The sequence below is a fragment of the Mugil cephalus genome, chromosome 20 (genome assembly GCF_022458985.1).
Source record: "Mugil cephalus isolate CIBA_MC_2020 chromosome 20, CIBA_Mcephalus_1.1, whole genome shotgun sequence".
Classification (NCBI taxonomy): domain Eukaryota; kingdom Metazoa; phylum Chordata; class Actinopteri; order Mugiliformes; family Mugilidae; genus Mugil; species Mugil cephalus.
This window is the reverse complement of record NC_061789.1, coordinates 16,497,508-16,520,124: the sequence shown is the minus strand read 5'-3', so window position 1 is coordinate 16,520,124 and position 22,617 is coordinate 16,497,508. Positions and strand designations below refer to the sequence as shown.

The following is a 22,617-nucleotide window of genomic DNA, read 5'->3' as shown; positions in this document are numbered from 1 at the left end:
GTGGACAAGCTACTGGACACTTGAACTTCCCCCAGGGGATGTATAAAGTATTTTTCTATTCTATCTATTCTATTCTACAAAAGTACATTTTGAAAGCTAAAATGTTCCCATCGTGGTCATCTGGAATTCTCCAAGCTCACCTGACCTCATGAGGTGGAATCTGACTTTTTGAATGGGTGAAGCTGGGCCATTTAAAAGAAAGGGTCTTAAATTTGCACTTGATGGCTACATGACATACGTGACATGGTGCTAAGAGAGGCTATAGGTACATGTCTCTTCATTGCTCATTGATGATCAGTGCAGAAGAATTTGAATTGAAATGACATCACTGAAGAGTGCTATAGTTAATGTTAGTATCATTTCTTTGCACTTTAGCATCAGCTGTTTCAGTTCGCTCATTTGTCTGGCCGGCAAATGTTACAGGATATAAGCAGAGCTTAGTCCTATACTATAAAATCTCCCCTCCTACCTGTCATTGGGGAAAAAGAAAAAGAAAAGTCATGTTTGTTTGTTTGGGACTTTTTTCAGTTTTCTTTCATATTACAAACTAGCAGTATTTCCGTCCAGTTTTACCAAAAGCACCATCAAAACTTCAGATTGTGTTTGAACCTAACATCGTGTGTGATTGAAGGAAAACCTAATGTTGCACTGCGGAGGCCAGTGACTGCCTTACATCAAGGACAAAGTCACCTTCCTCTGGAGGAGATTCGAGTCCTCCGGGAGACACCGTGGCTTGTGAGGCTGCTGGTAGAACTGGGTCAGCTCACCTCTTCGCTGGAAAGTTATACTATAATTTCCTTAACGTTGTCCCTCGCCCAGTGCGCGACTTGTCTTGTGATTAACTTGTTTGGCGCATTCTCAAGCCAAGGCTCGGGAGAAATCCACCTACGATTTCTCAGCCACAGGTATCGAAACGCACTCACAGATTAGTCTGTGTTTCAGTTTGCATAAAACATTTAAACGTTTCTGCAAACTATTGATTTTTTTTTTTTTTTTTTTTTTGTTGTCAGTTGAGGACAACTGAACATTGGGACTACAGAATGACAGCCATTTATTCAGGATGATCTACATTTGCCTTTGACTATTTTGAAAAAGGTTTTATTGACCCCAAATGCATAACAATCAAATTACAGGCTTACTTAAGCCTGTAAAAGATGTCAGCGAAATATAAATGTACTCAAGGTTACAACCACAAGACTAGATATAGCTCACCTAACAAAATATCACCACACCGAATTAAATTCCCCATGCCCTGTTGGCACTTGGTACAGCCCATGAGTTGGCGCCAAGATTTATGGAAGCTCCACCCTCTGCTACACTTTTGGCTCACGGGAACACGTCACAACAAGGTAACTCCCAAACAAAGAGAAATAAAGCTTAAAACACTAAACAAAGCCATGAAATGTACTTGCAACTGACTTATTAATGTTAATGTGTACACTTATGCTGCACTGTGTGGTTAAAATCAAATGAAAATTTAAGTAAAAACTGAACATGATATGTGTAGTTGCCTGCAAGAAAAGTGAATGTAGGTGAGGATGTGGGCTGTAACTGTTAGTGACTGTATTGAGACCTCAGGTGAGGCATTGTGCTAATGTCCTTGAAGTGCAAGTGGAAGAGACCTCCTTGTGGAAGCACCTGAACAAAGCTCCTAAGAACTTTTTTTTTTTCTAACATATGCTTGAACTTGCTTTGATTGTAAAGGTATAACATTTAAATGAAGCCTATAATGTAGATTAAATACACATGATAAAGCCAGCTTTAAGCCAGATGTTGCTTAGTATCTGCAAGTACTTGAATTAATGCAGAATTCTTGATCGCTTTGTTTAACCGTGGTTTAACTTATATCCTTAATGAATTTAAGGCCGGTTGCAGAACAGCTCTCAAGCTCTCAGGGTAGCCAGACTGTAGAAGAAAAATGCAAGTTATAGTGTACAGATATTTTTACCATGAGTTTTCATAACACATCATCATAGGCTAATACATATTGCCAATAATCCTAGATGTGTATGTAATGAAAAAGAGCAAGAAATCTATTTGAACTGTACACTGAAATGTCTTACTACAGTTAAAATTATAGATACTAACAAAATACCCCAAAATACCAATATATTTGAAGGGAAAATCGTTTTGTGTCGGCTACAACAATATGATGAGTCACGGTTTGTAAAAAAAAATATGTCAACTCAATTTGAATGTTTTTGGAAAACAAGGAAAAAAAATGTTAGCAAGCACATTAGTATTTTTATTGATATTGTAACAGTCAGTCAAAAAATGACCTGGGCTATTAGGCTAACGATATGTAGTGGCTGTGCATTCAGTTTACAACCCTATAGGTGTTGCTTTAACTATGCCTTTTCTTAATCACTTATTTTGAAAGCACTGTCTGCTCATCGATAGCAGAGAAATTGTCTTAAAATGTCCCTTCCTCAGGACCTCCTCAAACTGTCAATAACGAGTTGGGAAGAATGGATCCTCCGCCGTCCACGGTGCTGCTGATGGATATGTTCACACCTCCGAGAGGTAAATAGCATTGATTCTGCTCCACTATCACCTCTAACTTGCTTCCAGCCTCTGCACAATAAACTCCTCTATATGACTAATCACACCCATTTACAGGACTGATACCAGCCTGCTTTTTTTTTTTTTCTTTTTTCTTTCCCTTCATTATTTTCAGACGTGCGCCTGAAGCTCTGAGACACACTGTGTCAGTATTGAAATGTTTCTGGGCTGTCACATCTCGGGCACTTCCTTAGCCCTAATATGATCGATTGGAGCGGCAACAGAGCCGTAACATGCTCCTCAACAGAGCACTTTTCTAGTAACATTTCAGGCCCAGTTGAACCCCGCTTCCCCTGGGCCATTAAATGAAAAACTGGACCTCAAGTGGATCTGGTCCATCCCCGAGCTTACAGGCACGTTAATGACAGAAATTGTACATGTCAGTAGTAGCAGAGAGCCCCGGGATTAAATAATGCGCGTGTAATAGTGAGATCTGAGGTCTTGGCCTTGATGTGCTAAGAACATTTGCAATACCACTTTAATGACGGAAGGAAAGAGCCGGGTCTGAGACTCTTGACTTAGTGGACGTGTCAGGTCTTTCATGGGAACCATTTTTAATTGCAGCCAAAAATGTCTATTAGTGAAGCCTCCCTTAGCCACATAGTGTATCTATTATAGAGGTCATACAGTTAGTACAGAATACCTCAGTGGAAAATATTATTATAAGGATTATTATTGCTGTTTTTGTTGTTATGTATTGGTGGTGCTATTAGTAGTAATTTATTTGTTCATTTTGTATGTTTTTTAGTATTTATTAACAGCTTCTTATAGTACACATTTCAATATCTAATAATATATCCATCTGCTTACAGCCTCGTATCATTGAGAGTCTTTTGTATTATATTGGCAGTTATTCCTGATTGTGCACAAATAAATATTTTTCAACCTTGTGATTAAATGTATGTTAACAAAAACGGATTGGAAAAAAACTTGTGCATGTGAAATTTCTCAATATATTCAGTAGTGTAGACACCGGGGGGAGTAAAACAAATGTCGGTAAATCCCGTGAATTCAATTCAAATTCTCACTTAGATCTTGTTATTACACCCATTAACGTGGACTGACTGGAACACACGAGATGGCATTAGCCCCAGTAGTGGCAGCCGGTGGCCCGTGGGGGCATGTTTGCCAGATTTAAGACTTATAAAGCACTGACACACACAAATAAATTTGGACAGTGTTGCCTTAACATCTGAGAACACTATTTAACTCATCCCATCTCAGGAAGTTTTCACACTTCACACTTCATTAACCTCCGGGGCGCGGATTCCCTGGGAAGTCAAAGAAGGAAAATGCTTGTCTTTTTCATATAAATCAGCAGCGAGCGGTAAGCCCGAATGACAACATTTACATGCACACAGTATACCAGATAATAACTGATATTCTGGTTAGGGTGCGATTCAGCATGCTCTTTATATGCGCCTTCATGTCTCGATCACAAATTTCCATGTACACATGCATGAGCATAATATTTCCAAATGTGACGGTGAAGAGCAAGCTTGCACTAATCGCAAAAAACAACAATAACTGGGAAAGCAAAGTTTCCTTCTCAGTGTCCCAGATTAATGACATAGGCCGTCTACACCAGTAGTCCATCCCAGTTCATTTTCTTTTTGTGTAATTCTTTTGTTTACCGATTTTCACCACATGCTTCCTCGCTGCAAAATACAGCAGTGAATCGGATTAGTTCATATCATTGTGTACGGATTCGAGCTTTACACGTGCTAACCCATTAACAAAGAAAGACAATATCTTCACTCCTGACACATGCCTTCTGCTTTCTACGCATGGATATATATACAGATTGATATTCTTCTATACTGATGATATTCAGTGTTCTATGTAGAGACTGTCATATTTAAAGAGAAGCCGTAAAAGGTTTAGATATTTAATACACATATATAAATGACACATTTATAACTATTTACATCTCGATTGATTCCCAACCATATATTCCAAGTCTATATTTGTCTATATATATAGAGCCTTATTTTTACATTAGTATTTATTTGAAAAAATAAAAATAATTATGTGATAATACAATTTCTGTATTACGCTCTTACTCTTTCTAGACAACAAAACGGCTCTGACACAAGAACTGCTCTAATTTGAAGATTTAGTTTTTAGTTGTTTTGTTTTTTTATTATTATATTCCATAGAAATTGTCAGCCTCAGGACCTGTCAAGGATAGAGATCTTCCTGGGATTGCTAGCATCCAAAGGCATTCATGAGATAAAGAATATATATTGCAGTAGATATTGTAAGTATTATTTTCATTGACAAAATAATCTTGCGTCAAGATCCACCAACGCGGCAACAGTTTTCCGGAAAAGGCTAGCAAGTGCACCTTGCGGGTTTTTTGTTTGTTTGTTTTTTCCTTCAAACTCTCAAATGCATTTACGACATTTTGAAATATGGAGAATTTTATAATTTGGAATCGACACCTGCTCAACCCCACATATTTACAGACAGGTGTGGACAAACATCCCCTCACATCCAATCTGAGAGCACCTGGGGTCCCAACAATGATTGAAAGAGCCTCAGTCAAAACATCCAGTGCCAACCTGGTGATGTTCTAAGACGTCCACACGAGACTTGGCTATGGTGTGTCCTCTTCCATCTTTTGTCTTGGTTCACAGCCTTGCCTTGCCTTCATGATGCTTCTGCAAGCCTTCGGGACGTGGTTACTGAACAGAAGATGTTTTCGCAGACAGCTGAGGATGTTCCACCTCCAGGGCACCTCTTCTATGCTACACGCTGCCTGGTGATGGTTCTCATTGATCCAGGAAGAAGAAAAGACACACAGAAGGTACAGGCTTATTGATATTAAAACCTATACCAGGATCTCTCAGAACTGAGGCTGGTGGGCTGAGGCAGTTCATCCAGTTCCTGCTTCAGGACAAATAACGGCGATCAGCAGAAGAAGACCAATGGGAACTAAGGACACTGAAAACATGATAGTCAAAACATAATCTGTGTAGTTTATGTGTATGTCTATATTAGTACAAAAATGGTCTCTACCTTCTTCACTCTACTTTCCTTGGATGAATACTGACAGAAAATATCCAAAAATGTGAGGAAGGTTGGAGGATCCATTTATAGTAAACAGCATTTAGAATTAGAAGCCAAATATTAGCAGGAAACACAAACTTGTTTATTGTTAATCATTTGCCATGGCTTGTTGAATAAAAAGGATGCCTTTCATGTTATGTTCTTCTCCACCCTTTATCACCTCAGTGACCACGGTGTCATCATCGTGCACTGAAGAAATCCATCTCTAGGTCTGAGGAAACTATTTTCCTCCTGTGTCTAATGTGTCACAGAAGCAACCGCTGATGGTGTCAAGTGTCTTGTTTGTAAATCGCTCTTTTGTGAATTCAGAACGCATCTTGTTTTTAGTCAGATTAGGTTAAAAAAAAAAAAAAAAGCTTCTCTTTCCTCCTGAAATGAAAGTCTTCTAGCACGCCCCACACTTCATCTCCCGCCTCCTTGAACCGGTGGCTCGAGAGCCTGAGCTCCTGTCTCAGCTGGCTAATCATAGCTACTGGTCATCACGTACTATCCCAACCCTTTCAGAAGCAAGGCTGATTGCTGTTATAGCCTGGAGTTTTCTGCCAGCGTCACCTCTCCCTCTAGGATCAGGGGTTCCTGTCACATCCTTGTTAGACTAGAGCCACTCCTTAGTGAGAGCACAACTGCGCCTACATTGCTTTGGCGTAGCTACCAGTACTTGGTGGTGGATATGCTGATTACGCACTCATCTATGATCCAGCATGTTCCGATCCCACCGTGACTTGTTTTTCTGTGAGTCATCACAGCCTTCATCTCGGACTTACTGTTGGTCATGTTAGTGATTTTTCTTTCTTTCTTTTTTTCTGTCTTTTGGCAAAACAATTTGCTCAGGAGATTATGATCCCATCAGCTGGTCACCACCTTAAACTTTAGCACACCGTAGTCAAATGAATTTTGAAACCTGTTTAAGGTTGTATAGGCGTCACTTAGTTTTGTAGGAGCTAAACACAGAGAAAGTGACAGCTTCGTTGTGTCAGACTTTAAAGTGCACGCATATGGCTATTTGCTGGATGCGTGACGTACCAGTGTAAATGTCAAGAAGCATTCAAATTCACCCCTTTTTTGCCAACAATATCACCTCGTGACTTGGCGCGGTGAAGATGTCATTCACTCACCCATTCATGGCCGTAATCCATTTTGACTTATCGCCTGTAATGTAAATAAAGTGTACGCCATCGGTTTAAACGGGTGAGTCTAGGGTACCACAGTAGTGTGCTATAATGACGTGTCCTCTCAGTTATTTGAAAGGCCCAAACACGTTATTATGCACATGAGCATTAATCTGACAATTAGCCTACACATATGTGAAATTGGATCCAAACGGAGAACAAGGACTTTCATTGTTAAGACCATATTTGTTTTCACAAATACTCAGGAAAATGGGATATGTGTAGATGTTTGGAATAGCATCAGTGTATCCTACACTGATGTAAAAGAGTATTATTTGTGTATTGTAAGCCATATGTCTTTTTTATTATTATTAAACGCGGTGTCAAAATGGCCACTAACCTTATTAGCATCTCGTAGAATTTTTTTTTTTTTTTTTTTTTTTATAATTATAAGCAACACAGGACTGAGCTCTCATTCATCACTCTAAGGCACCTGAGAAGAGGCTATGGAGCCCCTTCACATATCACTCTGCCATTCAAAGTGAGTTCCCCAGGCTGGAAGTTATTGCTCATAACACCTTAGTTAATAGATAGTTAGTTTGTGAGATTTACTGCGGATTAAGTATTTTACCTTGGCCTCATTGCTGCTTTGTTTTTGCGCTGTTCATTCTTGAGTAACAGTAACTCTCACCATATAATATATGAATGTACATATTAAAAAAAAAAGTGACTTAAACCACATAACGTAAACAAGGATCTAGACCAGCAGCTATCATGACACGTGGCCTGATTGATGTATAAAACTCACCTATTAGCTGAATCCAAGCCTTAACTGAGATTTCATGTTCAGATTGTTTCTCAGGATTCATGGTTGGAATCATTTTGGACAGTGTGGTCCAACGTCAGAATAGATCCTCGCTAAACATGTGCAAATATCACTTAGAAAACATTTTGACTCGCCACCTTCAACATGGTTTTTAGCAAGGAACAAGCAGAAGCTGTCACACATAGGAGTGCAATGCACTGTCGTTGAACTTATATCCATATCTTTCTTATATTTCCTTTGTCCTGTGAGCTGTTCCGAGCGCACAATGCAGCCCCCCCTTCTCTTTTACATAATGAGGCCAGACTGATAGCAACAGGTGTGGCCATTGTGAAAAGGCTTCCGTCACCTCTCAGGATGCAAGTGCTCTTATTGTGAAGAGGAGTTTAATATCTAATCCTCCCCTACAGCTATTCCGAGACAATATGGAGCCAGCGTAATATAGACACGTGCAATAGTTAATGAGAGAGACGTTTTAAAAATGGAGACGGAGGTGGTGTGTTATTGAGAAGAGTAACTTCCTCACTGTTGTGTAAAAAAAAAAAAAAAAAAAAAAAAGATTTGAATAGTTTCTTAGTCTTTCAGAGGAGATTACTTTGTGTGGCTTTTGTGTCATAACACACGTTTTCATCTAAAATTGTGAGGTGTATGTGCCCAGTGATCCACATATATATATATATATATATATATATATATATATATATATATATATATATATATATATATATATATATATATACCGTACTTTGTTGGCAATGCAGGAAAAATAGAAAACTGCATATATTAACGATACTTTTTGATGTATTTTCTAATTTCAGCTTTCATATTTGTGTTGCATTTATGTGCTATAGTAAATTGACATTTCAGGTACTTTTTTTGAGGATGGTCACATGGATGTTGACCATATATAACATATAATCTCTATATGACTAACTCTTGCAATAACATTTTCTACCCTGACTCACTGGTGAATGCAGAAACCATCTAATAATATAGAATATTTTTATAATTTCATTTATGACTCCCACAATTTCTAAGTATTTGATAGTTGATGTGAACATCAAGGAAAGGCTGCGTTATTTTAAGGCAAAGAATAATAATAAAACACTGAAAGTCCAAGGGCAGGTTAAATGGGTCACACGGGCATATATCAGCCTCATCCAAAACCAGCACAATTGGGGGATTCTTTAAATTCGCCTACATTTGAGTTTCCCCAGCCCACAGAAATCTGAGCGGCGAAGTGTTATTAACTAAATTTTGATTAGAGGGATTTCTTTCGCGAAATGCTCTGAGATAATTAAAATTATTTTAAGGGGTTGTCCAGAAATCAATGCAGATGGTAATTTCAGGCTTATCCCAGGTATGCTCGGGAAAGATAAGAATGATTAAATCCGCCGGCGCATTAATGAGTATGAGATGTGAAATAATCCTAAAAGGCATGGCAGAGTTGCTGCAGGAGAAGCCAAATGTCAAGTGCCATTTTATTTTATGGAGGATCCTTAAAAAAAAAGAGAGAGAAAAAAAAAAGGAAAGGAAAGGGGACACGGTTCTTTCTTATCCAAACTGAGCCTTCAGAGCCTCTGAGATCTCACACAGCAACACAAAGCGGCACAAGAGTCGCCTGTACAGACAGAGGGATTTATGGGGAGAGCACTATTGTCCATTTGGATTGATTTGGGCATGAAACTTGTAAATCCTTACGCGTAATTTAAAAAATACATCCGAGTAATAAAAAATATATATCCATATATGTATTGTTTTTAGATTATTCGTAGTGTTTGAGTGTAGAAAGACGACCGCGTAAAATAAGGAAATAAGGGGGTTTCTATCCGAACCAAAAATAAGCGCAAATCCACATTTATTTAAGCCATCCGGTGGCGTTAAACACATCAATTTATCCCTAATCTGACTCAATTTACTTGGATATATTATGGAAAATAACCCGATATGATGCCTGTGATGGAGGCTGCTATAAAAACATTTGGTTAGTCATTTGGCTTGGAAATGAGAGGCTTATTTCAGAAGACGCTGATTTAGGCTGCAGCTCGAATGCTGCAAATGAGACTCTTAATGCCATGGTCATAATTAATTGCGCAAATTTGTTTCTATTAAATAAAACTAACACATACTGAGAAAACTCTATTAGCCTTAATTAAGCTTGATATCCTAATTTAGGGAATGTGTGGTTGAAAACAAGCCGTTTTGGTAGATTTTTTTTCCCCCTGTCTTTCTCCGATATGAAAAGCCTACCAGCTTTCTGCCTTTGGGCTGCGTTTCCTCCTTTGAGAGTTGGAAATGAGAAATGGAAATGGAAATACCAGGAGGTGCTAAATTAGCTGCCTGATCTGCACTTATTGCCGCATACAGGCCCCTATTACTTTGCCAATCTGTGCCTCTCTTTTAGCATTCCGGGCATGGAGAAGCTTCGAGATAGCAGATTTATCAAATGGGAAAATGAATGCATGATGATCAGTTAAATTGAAAATCAGCGTCTGCATGACAGCCCGACCTGACACCTCCGTAATTAGAAAGAAAAATGATGGCGTCCGATGCATAATAGAGCAAAAACAATTTACACTCTCCCATAATGATCCGGCGTTCAAATTGAAAATTTCTCCGGGTATAAATTGAATTCATAAAGTATGATTCATGGACGACACATCTCCTGGAGGCTGCCTGGGCATATCGATTGATAGTTTGTCTTGAATCATGCAGCGTGCAGCTCTCAGGCAAGAAAAGCTTAACTACTTAAGCAAATCGCTAATTTCACCTTAAGGCCACCAATGTGCAGCCAGCGATACTCCTATTCAGTGCGCTAATGAATTATGGATGAACTGGGCATACGTCCCAAATAGCCTAAGAGTAGCATGGAAAAATACACACCGAAGAATCTTACAGGGGTTAGTTTAAAACCCCCCCGTTACCCGAGTGATGTGGAAAATAAAACCTTTAAAGAAACGACGATTCGGTCACTTTTGTATCGATCTGTGCCAGACTTAAACGCGGAGACATTTGGGCAAAAAAAAAAAACTCTTCACGAAGAGCGTGCGTATAAAGTCGCTCTGGGAAGTTTCACAATAACACAACAACAATGTGAGCTCTGTAGACACCACACAGACACACTGTACACCTCTAACCCGTGCAGGCCTAATCTTGCGCGTATTCGCTGCGTGTGCCATGTTGGCTGCCCCTGCTTGCCTTTCCCCCTTCCCTCCTCCTCCTCCTCCTCCTCTTCCTCCTCTCACCTCCACCATCACCAGCAGCAGCAGCAGCAGCAACCTAATAAGACATTGCTTCCTTGAGCAAACAGCTGCATGGGTTGAAATTTATGTAAATATTTTGAAAGGGACACTGGCTCAGAAATTCATTTGCGCCGACTCAGACGTAAAGCTCAGACCCTCTGATTATTTTCAATTTATTTGCAAATCAAGGGAGAACACTAAAGGGCATGGGGTTTTTAACAGCTCCACATATAGCTGGACTTCTTCCTTGTTGCTTTAGTCTTAGGTTTTCTTTTATGTTATTAAAAGCTACACCGTTACCGCGATATATATATATATATATATATCGTTTTCTCTCTATGTATATATTACTCCTTGTTTTTGTTTCCATGGGTCGACTTGATATTGTGGTCAACGCTGCTAATATTGCAAAGGGGAGCAGATGTCCCAGATCCTGCGCGGCATCCCCAGGGACCACCAGCCCTATTAGAACAAATGTGTTCTGCTATTGTAAATAGGCACGTTTGCCTCAGCCCGTCCTATTACAGCCGACGCATGATCAATAGGCTGATAACACAGAAACATCAATGTAAAGCGACAGAACAATGAGGGATATCATCGAACATCTATCTTAATATAGCCCTGCTACAAGGGGCCCTGACAAAGTGGGGAGAGAGAGGGAGAGAGGGGAGGAGAAGGAAAAAAAAACTCATGAAAATGCCTCCCCACGAATCCTCATCTCCTATCCAATATGCACAAACACACACACTCCCAGCTGCCGGGGCTATTATTTTCCTATTTCAATTTGACACCCAGGCCTTTTCATGCTAATTCTATTATTCTTGGAAGTTTATGTGATTTCATATCACTAGAAATCGGTAATGTATTATAACCCCCTTTGAGCTAAAATAAACTGAATCCCCCTGCAGTAGCCACCGGGAAAATAATTACTTTCATATCAAAACTCTGCAGGAGTCGAGCGGGTCCTTTTCGCCTCGGGCTCGTAACCTCATTTCAGTGGGGGCTTATAGATGAATAAATTTGTTAAGGCAATATACAAAGTACAACATGAGATTTCTTAAGAAAGCCCTTTCCTACTGTACTGTAGTCCTGCACTGGATGTGCTGCTATTTAAGGTCTCACACGGTTCGAGGTGCTTGTATACAATAGATTTATTTAAGAAAAACCTTACATATATAAATAGTATAATACCTTTCTTACAGCTCTTGAGGATTTTTGTTGGTCTCGATGTGTTTTTTTCCCCCCCGACAAGTTATCACACATTAAAGGATATCTAGAGACTCCTGACTCACACACGCGCGCACACACTCGCAGAGAGAGATGGAGAGATAGAAAGAGAGTGAGAGAGAGAGAGAGAGAGAGAGAAAGCACATTGTCAAATATCAGCAGGGTGGGGGAAACCTAGAGATTAGATGCAAAGATGTAGTTTCTGGTTAAGCTTTGGCCTAATGAAAGGTGTCGTTTAGAGGTTATATCTGTATGGTTGTTGTTTTTTTGTTGTTGTTTTCTTTTTTTTTGTTGTTGATTTTTTTTCTTTTTTTTTTCTTTTTTTTTTCTTTTTTACCCCCGCTGATTTATTCCATGTCGACATCTCCTTTAGAGTCTGTTTTTGTCTCTGCAGGACAGTCACTGAGGGCAGACTCTGGGTCTTCGGGGTGGTCCTTCTCTAAATGCTCTGTCGTGTCCGCGTCGGCGGACTTACTGGGGCTGCTGCGCTCGCTGCAAATCACAGAGGTCTGAGTACTTTTGCCGGTGGGAAAGGGGGCCCGGGGCGGGCTGGTGTGCGGCGAACCTGTCTTTTCCCCCGATCCCACCTGTCCCTTTGGCGTCGCGTTCGCCGAGTCCGGCGAGCTGCTCCTACATCCCGAGGAACCCGCGGAGACGCTGCAGCGGACGCCGGGCTGGCTTCTGTCCTCCGGGGTGTCTCTGTCGGGGTTCGCCGCCGCCGTCGTCGTCTTCAGGGCAGTCTGAGGAACAATGAATCCGAGCGGCTGCGTGATGGGATAGAGAAGGAAGTGTCCTTTCCCTATCAAAGGCCGTGTGGAGGGTAAGGCCGCGGCGTTGCGTCTCGGTCTGGAGTCCGAAAGGAGGCTTTCGACGCTAAAAGGGTTGAGTTTCTGCAGGCTGGAGGCCCTGCCGTTGTTGGAGCACAGGCTTGACCGGTGGCTGGGTTCGGGCGAGTCCAGCTCGGATCCGCCAGCCTCCCGGTCCAAGTGTCTTTGGTTCTGGGTTTGGATCTGGAAAGGGTGAGGTGTTTGGTCGCAGCTCGATTGCGTTTGGCTTCCCCCCACAGAGTCATATGGCGGGCCCGTGTTGTGGTCACTGTCGGTGACATGCGACACCCCGCTGTCGCTGTCTGATCCCGGGGTGTGAAATAAATCCCCAGAAGCGAGTCTGTTCTGGGACTTGAGCAGCCGGCGCTCCTGCTTCCGCTTCTTCTTCTCCAGCCTGTCCAGCTCTCTCCGGGCGATCTCCTCCGGGTCCATGGGCTCTCCGCTGCAGGTGGTGGGGTGGGCGTTGTGCGCGGGTCGCCCCGGACCCTTCTTTGTGTTTTCCTTTTTCCTCCACTTGGCTCTCCGGTTTTGAAACCATACCTGCGGACAGAGGAGGACACGTGTGAAGAGCAGCCCTGTCACTGCGAGGTGAAAAATCAACAACATGGCCATTAAACGAGCAGCGAGGCTGCGTCCTGCTCTGGCTTGTTTTCGGCTGGATTTTAATTAGGCCTCGTTTCAAATCTGTGCATCAAGCATCTTAAAAGTTGGGAAGAGACAAACAAAAGAAGCTTTGCTTAACCCTTACCTTTGGTCCAATCTAAAAATTGCAAATAAATAAAACTTAAAACTACACTTTTCTATTTAAAAAAAAAAATAATAATAATAATCTAAGCAATAAAAAATCATTTCATAATAAAATTGATCTAATAGGAATTGCAAATCCATATACATATATATATTTACATTTATAATTTATATTTTTGTTCTTTACTTGGCAATATAATAAAATATAATAAATAAAAATGAAATCTTTGTTTTCATTTGTAAGACTCGTTTATTAAAAATTATTGTAAAAAAAATGTGTCATTAAAATAAATTATTTGACTGTCAGGAAAGGTCAAGCAGTCCATAACCAAGCAGTGATACATTTTAATTATATTTTAAAAAAATATTTAAAATTTATTACATTTATATCATCGCAGAAAACCTTTCCAATGCTGCGGGGAAGATTTAGTTGCACATTCTCTCTGCTTATAATTAAAAGCAGATCCTTTCCCGTGGCTAAATAATAAAGTAAACAAAGAGAAAACACACACACGAGCTCAAAATCACAAGCCATGAAAAAATCTCTACATATTTACCTGAACCCTTGATTCTATCAAGTCCAACCGTAGAGCCAGCGCCTCCCTCATGAACACGTCCGGATAGTGGCTCTCATTAAAAGCCTTTTCTAATTCCTCCAGCTGCCAACCAGTGAAATTTGTGCGAGTTCTCCGTCTCTTGCAGCCAGGGCTATCTTTGTCTGGGTCCCCCGAGTCTGACAGCAGAATGAGAATAAATGTAAACAATGGTTGAGTGTTTTAATGGTTGGATAATTTTTTAAAAAATCCACATTTCACTGTCATTTTAACAGGGTTGCTCTCGTGGGCGGTGGATGCGTTTTGCAAAGTTTAGATGTGAACAGGATGATTGCGTTTGGAATTTTTTTGCAGCGATACACACAAGTCAGCCTGGTTGCAGCTTCTACGAAATATGTCCTATTTAAAGTAGGAAAGCTTCAAATATTAACGCAAGCATTCACCGACTTACATCAACATTTATCCTTTGATTCAGCTTCGGTTTTCTGCCATAACAATAAAATGGAAGGCGAATAACAGTCATCCTGCGTGTGTGTGCGTGTGTGTGTGTGAGAGAGAGAGGGAGGTTCGGCTTCCCCCCACAAACGCGCGACGGAGATGATAACTTGTATCGCAATAGCCTGTCTTTGTTTATGTTTTAGTCTTTGTGCGGTAGCCAACCTTGAGGAGAGGTTACCGTAACCGGGAGATGGTGTCCGCTCACCTGACAGCTTGTACTGCTGATTGTCTCCGTTCATCCCGCAGCCCGAAGACAAGAGGTGGTTGGAGCTGCCCACTGACGCCGTGCACGAGCCATTGAGTAATCCGTCTATTGAGAAGGGAACCGCGGACGCGGATTGAAGTTGATGCCCGGCTAATTCGTAAACGTGATGGTGGCTCAGATGGTACGGGAAGCCCACCATCCCGCCGAGAGAGCCTCCGAACTGGGCGTGAGGTGGATCCAGTATCCTGCTGTCCATCATCCCGCAGGCAAAAGGAGACGACGTCTGGAGGCCGGTGATGGCAATTTAAAAAGCATGCAGCGAGTGTGGCCAGCGAGCAGGGGACATGATGTGAAGGGAGGGATGAGCTGTACTTTATCCACATGAACCTCCCAATAATTAGCCCAGGCTCTGGGAATATGACACCCAATGAAAAGCGGTAATGGACTCTGACGTCAGAGACGCGCTCTGCAAACGCTCCCCGTATCGATTGCTAATTAAAGCTGACATCCACCTCAATAAACAATATCAGAGCTGTCACAACAAGACAGGAGGGCTTTGATAAGAACTACATCGCTACTACACGGGGGACCCACCGGGAGGAAGGGCTCACTGAATCCCGGGAAGGGAAAGGCTACAGGCGGATGGATCGGGACATAGGCTCTCTGACTTTTTGTGCTCTGGTGGATGACCCGCAAATACATGAACATTAGAGCAGATTTAATACGAAAGATCACGTTTTATAAAGTCGAAGCCTTTTTTAGAATGAATTTGCTATTTTTAACTGATTGAAAAAATATAAATTTTTAGATAAATTATTGGTAGAGCAGACAGTTTTTTTTGAAGGCTAAAGCCTATAGACTGGAGATCCCTTTTCAGGAATTTTGGACCCTTTCCCGACCCTGAACCCCACTTTGGAAACCACAAAGTGAAGATAAACGTCGTGTTAGTTATCGATCATCCTTTAAATGCAGTGCGTAAACCCAACACGGTGATTTTTATATTTGAAGTGTAGCCCAGATATAACTGAAACTCCAACTGTAATATTTTCCTATTACCAGGTGAATGTTTTAGTTAGGACCAGGATATTAGTGTTAAACAATTGTCTAAAGAAGAGCTTCCACTGAACAAAGGCAACACAAAAAAAAGGAAAATAATGCCACATGTGCGCACTGTGCGTTCACACTTGTGCCAGGAAGCAAAATTGGAACGCTCCTCTTTGTGCAACCTCCTGCACTCAGTATGAGACTATACCCAAATCCTATCTGCTCATTAGGTTTTCAAATAATTAATTCGACTTTATTTATCCCAAGTCTGGCGCTGTCATAATGTTAATCAGAGTTGAAATTTCGCACCCCACTCATTCCCTGACCCTTGGCACCCGGATTGGCATGTTGTAATAACCTGAATCTCTCAACAGAAGCTGCGATAATTGTTACCCTATTAGCATGCAAATTGTTTAATTAATATTATTATGAGGAAGTATATAATCCGCTCGTCACTTGACCCCCAAGCCCAAATAACAACCCCTCTGCATTTCAGTGCGCAGCCCTACATATTAATGAACTCCTCAGAAATGATCTCGCCCATTTATCCATCTTCCTTCCCTTCACACACACACACACAATATATATATATATATATATATATATATATATATATATATATATATACACACACACATCGCAGCTGCCTTTGAAGCGTGCTCTCTTTGTATTTTAACTTTAATTTCAACGCACACGGACAAGATCTTATGAATAATTCCTCCCCATTCATTTCTTTATTTCTTTTCTTTTTTGAACATCTAAAATTCAATAATTGCTTTTCGTCAATTCTGGGCATATAGCACAGGCTGCCCCCAGTCCCCCACCCTCCAGCCCCTCCAGTCCCCCCAGCCCACCCCCCTCACTCAACTCGGGGCGCGCGCAGGAGCTCAATGAAAAGCAGCCCTTGACACAGTCTCCAGAGACGTTGCATTTAAATCCGTTTTTCTACAACGGGTGACATTGTCAGATTCAAGCTTTAATTAACCCGATAATAAGGCGAACAAGGCCAGCATTCAGTCGCGATGCTGCCCTGCCTTGTTACCTTTTTACAACTGTCCCTTTTGGCAGCTCTTCAGATGAGGAAGTGGGAGGGGGTGTGGAGAAAAAATAAAGAAAACTGTTTATTTTTCCCGTTTAGAGTTCCGAATCGTTTGCCGCAGGAGGACACGTCGTCGTTATTGCGTTTATGTATTGTTTTATCTGAATCAATAGGAGCACATGGCCTATAGACTAATTGATTAACTTTCTTTCCAAGGAGATAAATTCCAGAGCAAATAACTGGCGGAGGCTGACAGATGCACACCAACACATTGAAGCGCTTCCCTCCTCTCCTTGGTGTCCTAATAAGTCCCATCAGTTCACAGGGAAAACAAAGGAGAGCTCCATCATTCTAAGCAAATGTAAGCTTAAGATCCCAACCCTTTCAGGATTTCAGAAAACAACTTTCTGAAAGCATTAATACTTTTTTCCTGCTGTTTGATATTTCACCTCATGTGACAACTCCTCGCCTCCAGGCTTACAGCCCGCTGCAACCCTTCACCTTAAGGACAGTTTGGATGATAACGGGGGGGAGGAAAGGGGCCCTCCCATCCATTTGAGATACATTTAAATTCACACTTAAGAGATAAAGTGTGACTAGAGAAGCCTGGAGAGTTTGTTACATCAGCGGTGAGGTGATGTTTTCCTCCACATACTCGGATGCGCATGGGATGGCTTTTTTCTTCTGTCGCTGCGTTCTCGAGTCATTCACATGAGCGTTAAACGCCGCTCTAATCTCTCAGGAGTGTTCCTATCAGGTGGCTGGTGCGGGCTGGAGGTCCGAATCAGATGGTTGGATGAACTGCAGTGGCGCCGATGGTGCGTTTGGGAAAGGCTCCGTGACGCGCAAACTCCAAAAGACACTTTTAGGAATTCAGAGACATCTCTCTCTCTAGAGTCAGTTTCCCTTTTTTAAGCTAAAGCATACAACTTTACACTTTATTTCCCCCCCACTCCTCAAATGAGTTTCTTCAATGCCAACTTTTTGTGTTGTTAGTCTGCTTGGATGCGTCTCCCGTAAGAGGATTTCGCTCTGCGCACTCACCTGACTCCAGATAAACAGATAACTGAAATTTATAGTCATGCCAACTTAATATAGGTGTTCAGATGATACAACCTAATCCCCCCCACCCCCCCCCCCCCCCCCAAAAAAAAAAAGACACAGACCTTATCAACACGCCCATCCAACACTGACGCCTACTTTACCCGCACAGAATCAAATTCATTTTTAATTAGGCAGGCAAATTAATAGGCGGCAGTTTAGGAGTTTAATTACTCAATTAACTTCACGCACGTTAATTTTTAACTATCTAAATTAGGTTGCACATTATTCGATTTGATGATAATTATAGAATTAAATCTAAATTAATTGTTTTGGATGATTTGGATGAACTAGATGCAATTCCAATTAAACAGCAGGAGTAAAAAAAGACGAAGAAGAAGCCGGTTGCCATTTTAAGCCCGCAAATCCTTTGATTCGATTTTAAGCAAGAAAACTCTGCCTCGAAATTTCCCTCTGATCCTACAAATTCTCTTCCCCTCTAATCCCACAATTAAAAGTTTCCTCCCATCTAATTATCTGTAATTGTGCCGCTGTCAAAGTAGAATGGAGAAGTGAAAGCGATTGATTTGGACTTTTAATTCAGTTCATTTCTGATAGAAGAGAAAGTAATTCCCTTCAAATTACCTCATTCAATCCTGACACCCTAATGCCCTTCAAAATCTTTTTTTTTTCACTCTCCAGCATTTATATATTAAAAATGAAGCTAGAATGACTAGTGCCTCCTAATAATAATAACCAAACTTCCATTAGAATAATAATTTCATTTCAATTAAAACTGACTTATCACCTTTGCTAAAACGTGCTTAATATGCCGAAAATTATCAATGCTTGAAGGAGCCCAAACTGGGGAGTCTAATTGTAATCAGCAAATCAGAGGTGCTTGTCGCTGCCGTGCCTTTGCAGAGAGGCAGTCTCGGAAATAGAACTAATTTACTCAACTCCCCCGGGAAATCCGCTCAACAGATTAACATTTTCAAAATATAGTAATGATATAATTTGAGAAATGGTGACGCCAATTTGTGAGGAGCCTTTGTGCAGAATAATTTGCATTTTTTTTCCCCTCCTTCGCCACCGCCTGCATTTTGCCCCCGTTAATTACAGCTCCGCAGATGAAGGGTGTGCTGTTTGACTCAGTGCTTATTATTCAACTTCAATCTAATAATTCAAGTCTACAGGAATAGGCGAGGGGAGAGAAAAAAAAGGGGGGAAGAAGGAGTGTAGCCATATCCAAATTTTTAAGCCACCCTGCATATAATCCCAAATGGGTGTGGATGGGTGGAAATGGGAATAGGTGCACATCCGTGTGTACTGTGCCTGTCAGTGTGTCTGTTGTTGCAGCTCATGTGGCTTGTGTGCATGGCTGGGTGTTTGTGCGGAATTTGGATTTGAGCTGCAAAACGTGGGGGTCTTTGAAAGAAGCATCCTCAAACTTTCCCACAGGAGCGTCCAGTCTTTCTGCCTTCCAGGTCACCTATTGCCACTGTGCAGTGTCATGCACCTGCATTATGTTCTAGGCCACAACCCAAAACTTAAGAGACTAATCGGAGCACGGAAACTGGTTAATAAGTTGAGACAAGGCTCCAGAAATGTGGCTATTTTTAATCGTCAAATACTAAATAGTTGCTAGGCTCGTTGCAGTTTATTCCGCAGCCAACTTGGAAGTGATGGCAGCATCACGAGCAGTCCCTCGCTGCTTCTCCACTTTGCAAAGATCTTCTGGAGAGAGCAGTGACTGTACTCTGCAGCCCGGCCATCTGCTGCTGTGCGAACGAACAAAACAAATGAGTGAATGAAGATTTGAAAAAGCCCAGCCATGTACAGTTGATCAGCGGTGGGGAAAGTGTTCTGACACTAAATGATACTTTGAGGCTTGATGTGAAGTTTTCGTGCTTGACAAAGTTTACATTCACCGTTTCTATTGCTCTGCTGTTCCACCAAAAGCTACATGTTAAAAAAGTTTATTAATTGATTGTTAGATCCTCTGATCATCAAGTTAAATGTCCTATAAACACAACCCCTCTGCCATATTCAGACTACTGCATTTTGTCAGGAATCTCCCTCACACACTGTTTCACTGTGACATGTCCCTAACATGGACACATACCTGAACCTTTAGGGAACCTTTGCACTGCATCAGGCCTTCACAAAAAAGAAAAGAAAAAAAAAAACAATTTTCAAAAGAAACCTGCTTCAGGGTGGATAAAAAGACCTACTGTGCCCTCTAGTGGCGGGCTCTGATACTGGTTCATGATAAGTCAGATGACAGATGTGTTTAGCCAGAGCTGAACTTTGACCTCTCTCACTGACCTTTGACCTTTTGATTTCCATGCAGCAATCAAAACAGTGTTTTGTTGTCATGCAGATGTCACGGTGAAAGAAAGCCACTCAGGCCTTCCAACGTTGTCCTACAAGTTGTTTGATATTCTTTATCTGCATCAGATTCAGTAAAAATTAATTATTCTAAAATATTCATATCAAAAATATACAAATTAAGATGACAACACTCACATTTCACTTGATTATTTTGGTCACATTAAAGAAATACACTTGTGGATTTCAGCACAGATCCTACCACCAGGTACATAGCTTCAATTCAGTTATACACTGATCAGACATAACATTATGACCCCTGACAGGAGAAGTAAACAACACTGTTTACTTGTCACCATCTTGTGACAATGTTCTGCTGGGAAATTTTTGGATCTGATATTCATGTGGATGTTACTGAGACCCCCTCTGATGAGTTACAACTGACCTGCACATAATGTTATGCTTGATATGTGTACAAAGCTACGTAACGTCCATTTGGTGTCTTGGTAGTGAGTGTGCGGATCTACAACATGTCTCCCAGACAAATTCTTGAAATAATCTCCCCCTCTATTAGCCATCCCGACCTTCTCAATCCCATGAAATCCCGCTGAAGAAGTCGAACGCATATACGGTCACATGTAAATAACATGAGTTATTTGAGAATCATATTTTATGGAGTTATGTCTGGTTTGGCGCTCCACAGAAAACTTTGTTGTCAAAATTCTTTCGGATTTGTTTCAAGTATATGCTTATGGGCTTTTTGAAAATCAGCCAGGAAATCAAATTTGATGACAATCAGCCAAACAGTTTCTTAATGGTTGCATGTACATGTATGAATGTTCTCTATGTCTTTATGTTGTCATGTGAGTTCAGTTAATGAAATATTTTGGTTAACTTGTCCGTCAATGAAACACATAAAGTGGGACTAATCCCCTAATGTGAGCAATAATACGAAACGGCATCTTTAACAGTCGCAAAAGAAGAGGTCTGAGTCTACAGCATGTGAGAAGCTTTATTTTAGTTGTGTGTGTGCCTGTGTGTGTGTGTGTGTGTGTGTGTGTGTGTATGTGTGTGTGTGTAGTGCCAGGTGTTTCCAGAGTGGTGCCATCTGGCCGCAGCGTTAGCAGCTTACGGGGCAGGTGCCTCGGAACAGGAGAGAAATTTACGCTCTCTGTAACTGCTTCTGTCGGCCCCTGATGACGCCCTCTTCCACGATATTTAACATCCCTGCAAATGAGTGTTTCTAGTCGTGCCACTTAAATCAGTTACTTTATTGGTCCCCTCTTAATAATTTGGTTCCCCGTGAGCTAGGGGAGTAATGGCAACACTGAAAAAGTTATGATATCCTCATTGAATATCCTTGTAATTCATTAAACGCTATGAGATATCTAGTCGGTCATTACGGACTGAAAAACCTTTAAACACGGGAGATTTTTCCATCGTATTTTTACCCAGTTGGGAGAAGGTTACACAGAAAAAAAAGCAAATGTTGCATATGCAATGTTTATACCGTTTATTTCTCTCAGGAATCTTCTCTATTCGCGATTCTTCCCGGGGAGCTTGTAGAAGAATCCTGCTGCCATCAACTGGTAAGACATGCAAATACACCCCTAAGCTTTGAATTACACTGAAGAGGTTTTCTGCTATGATACATGAGCGTTTTTAAGCCACCCGTTTGTAAGAGATTTAGCCCGCGTGCCATCTAAAATAGTGCCAATTTCCCTCCCCAGCTAACTGAGAGAACAGTCCAAACTTAACTTCCAGAACATCTCAAATCTCTTCTTGGTAAATTGCCTGAAGATTGGATGATTGGACCTGGGTTTGAATAATTAATGTCAGATTGTAATATTGGAATTATATGGCTCTAGCACACTTTTTAATAAAACTGAATTACGCCCATTTTCATGAACTCTATTACTTTCAAGGGCTCTTTTGGGGTTAAATATTTCAGAAGAGGGAAAGCACATAAATACTTCTCCGGCTGGCACATTATATCTGTGATCGTCACTTTTTCAAGGAGAGACCCTTAAACTGCATTTCTACGACGACAAAATGACACGAGTTATGGATCGTATTAAGTCTAAATCGGCCCTCAACTTAGCTGAGACCAAACAAAAGTAGCAGGAAGATTGGTGTACATATTTGAGCCAAGCCTCAAATACAGCGCACAATCAAATACAGCAAGTGTTCGATGATTTGATTTCATGTCAGTCTCATGCCGTTTCCCATCTACAGGGCTGAAGACTTAAGTTTAATAAGTAAGCATTTAAAATTTGGGCCTGTATAGTCACTTTGG

General features: G+C 41.1%; 1 protein-coding gene and 1 long non-coding RNA gene across 2 annotated transcripts; one reads left to right on the top strand and one right to left on the bottom strand.

The window, feature by feature from the left end:
- The first annotated feature begins 1,328 nt into the window (after positions 1-1,328).
- On the top strand, positions 1,329-22,459 carry LOC124997270. Its single transcript, XR_007110941.1, has 4 exons — positions 1,329-1,349; positions 2,434-2,523; positions 21,848-21,910; positions 22,052-22,459. It is a non-coding gene; the product is annotated as an uncharacterized LOC124997270 (long non-coding RNA).
- Positions 11,942-15,231, bottom strand: uncx (UNC homeobox). Its single transcript, XM_047570849.1, has 3 exons — positions 14,867-15,231; positions 14,167-14,342; positions 11,942-13,402 (listed from the first exon to the last, which is right to left on the bottom strand). Exons 1-3 carry the CDS (start codon positions 15,123-15,125, stop codon positions 12,383-12,385), a joined length of 1,455 nt encoding a protein of 484 aa, XP_047426805.1. The 5' UTR covers positions 15,126-15,231; the 3' UTR covers positions 11,942-12,382.
- Positions 22,460-22,617: the final 158 nt, after the last annotated feature.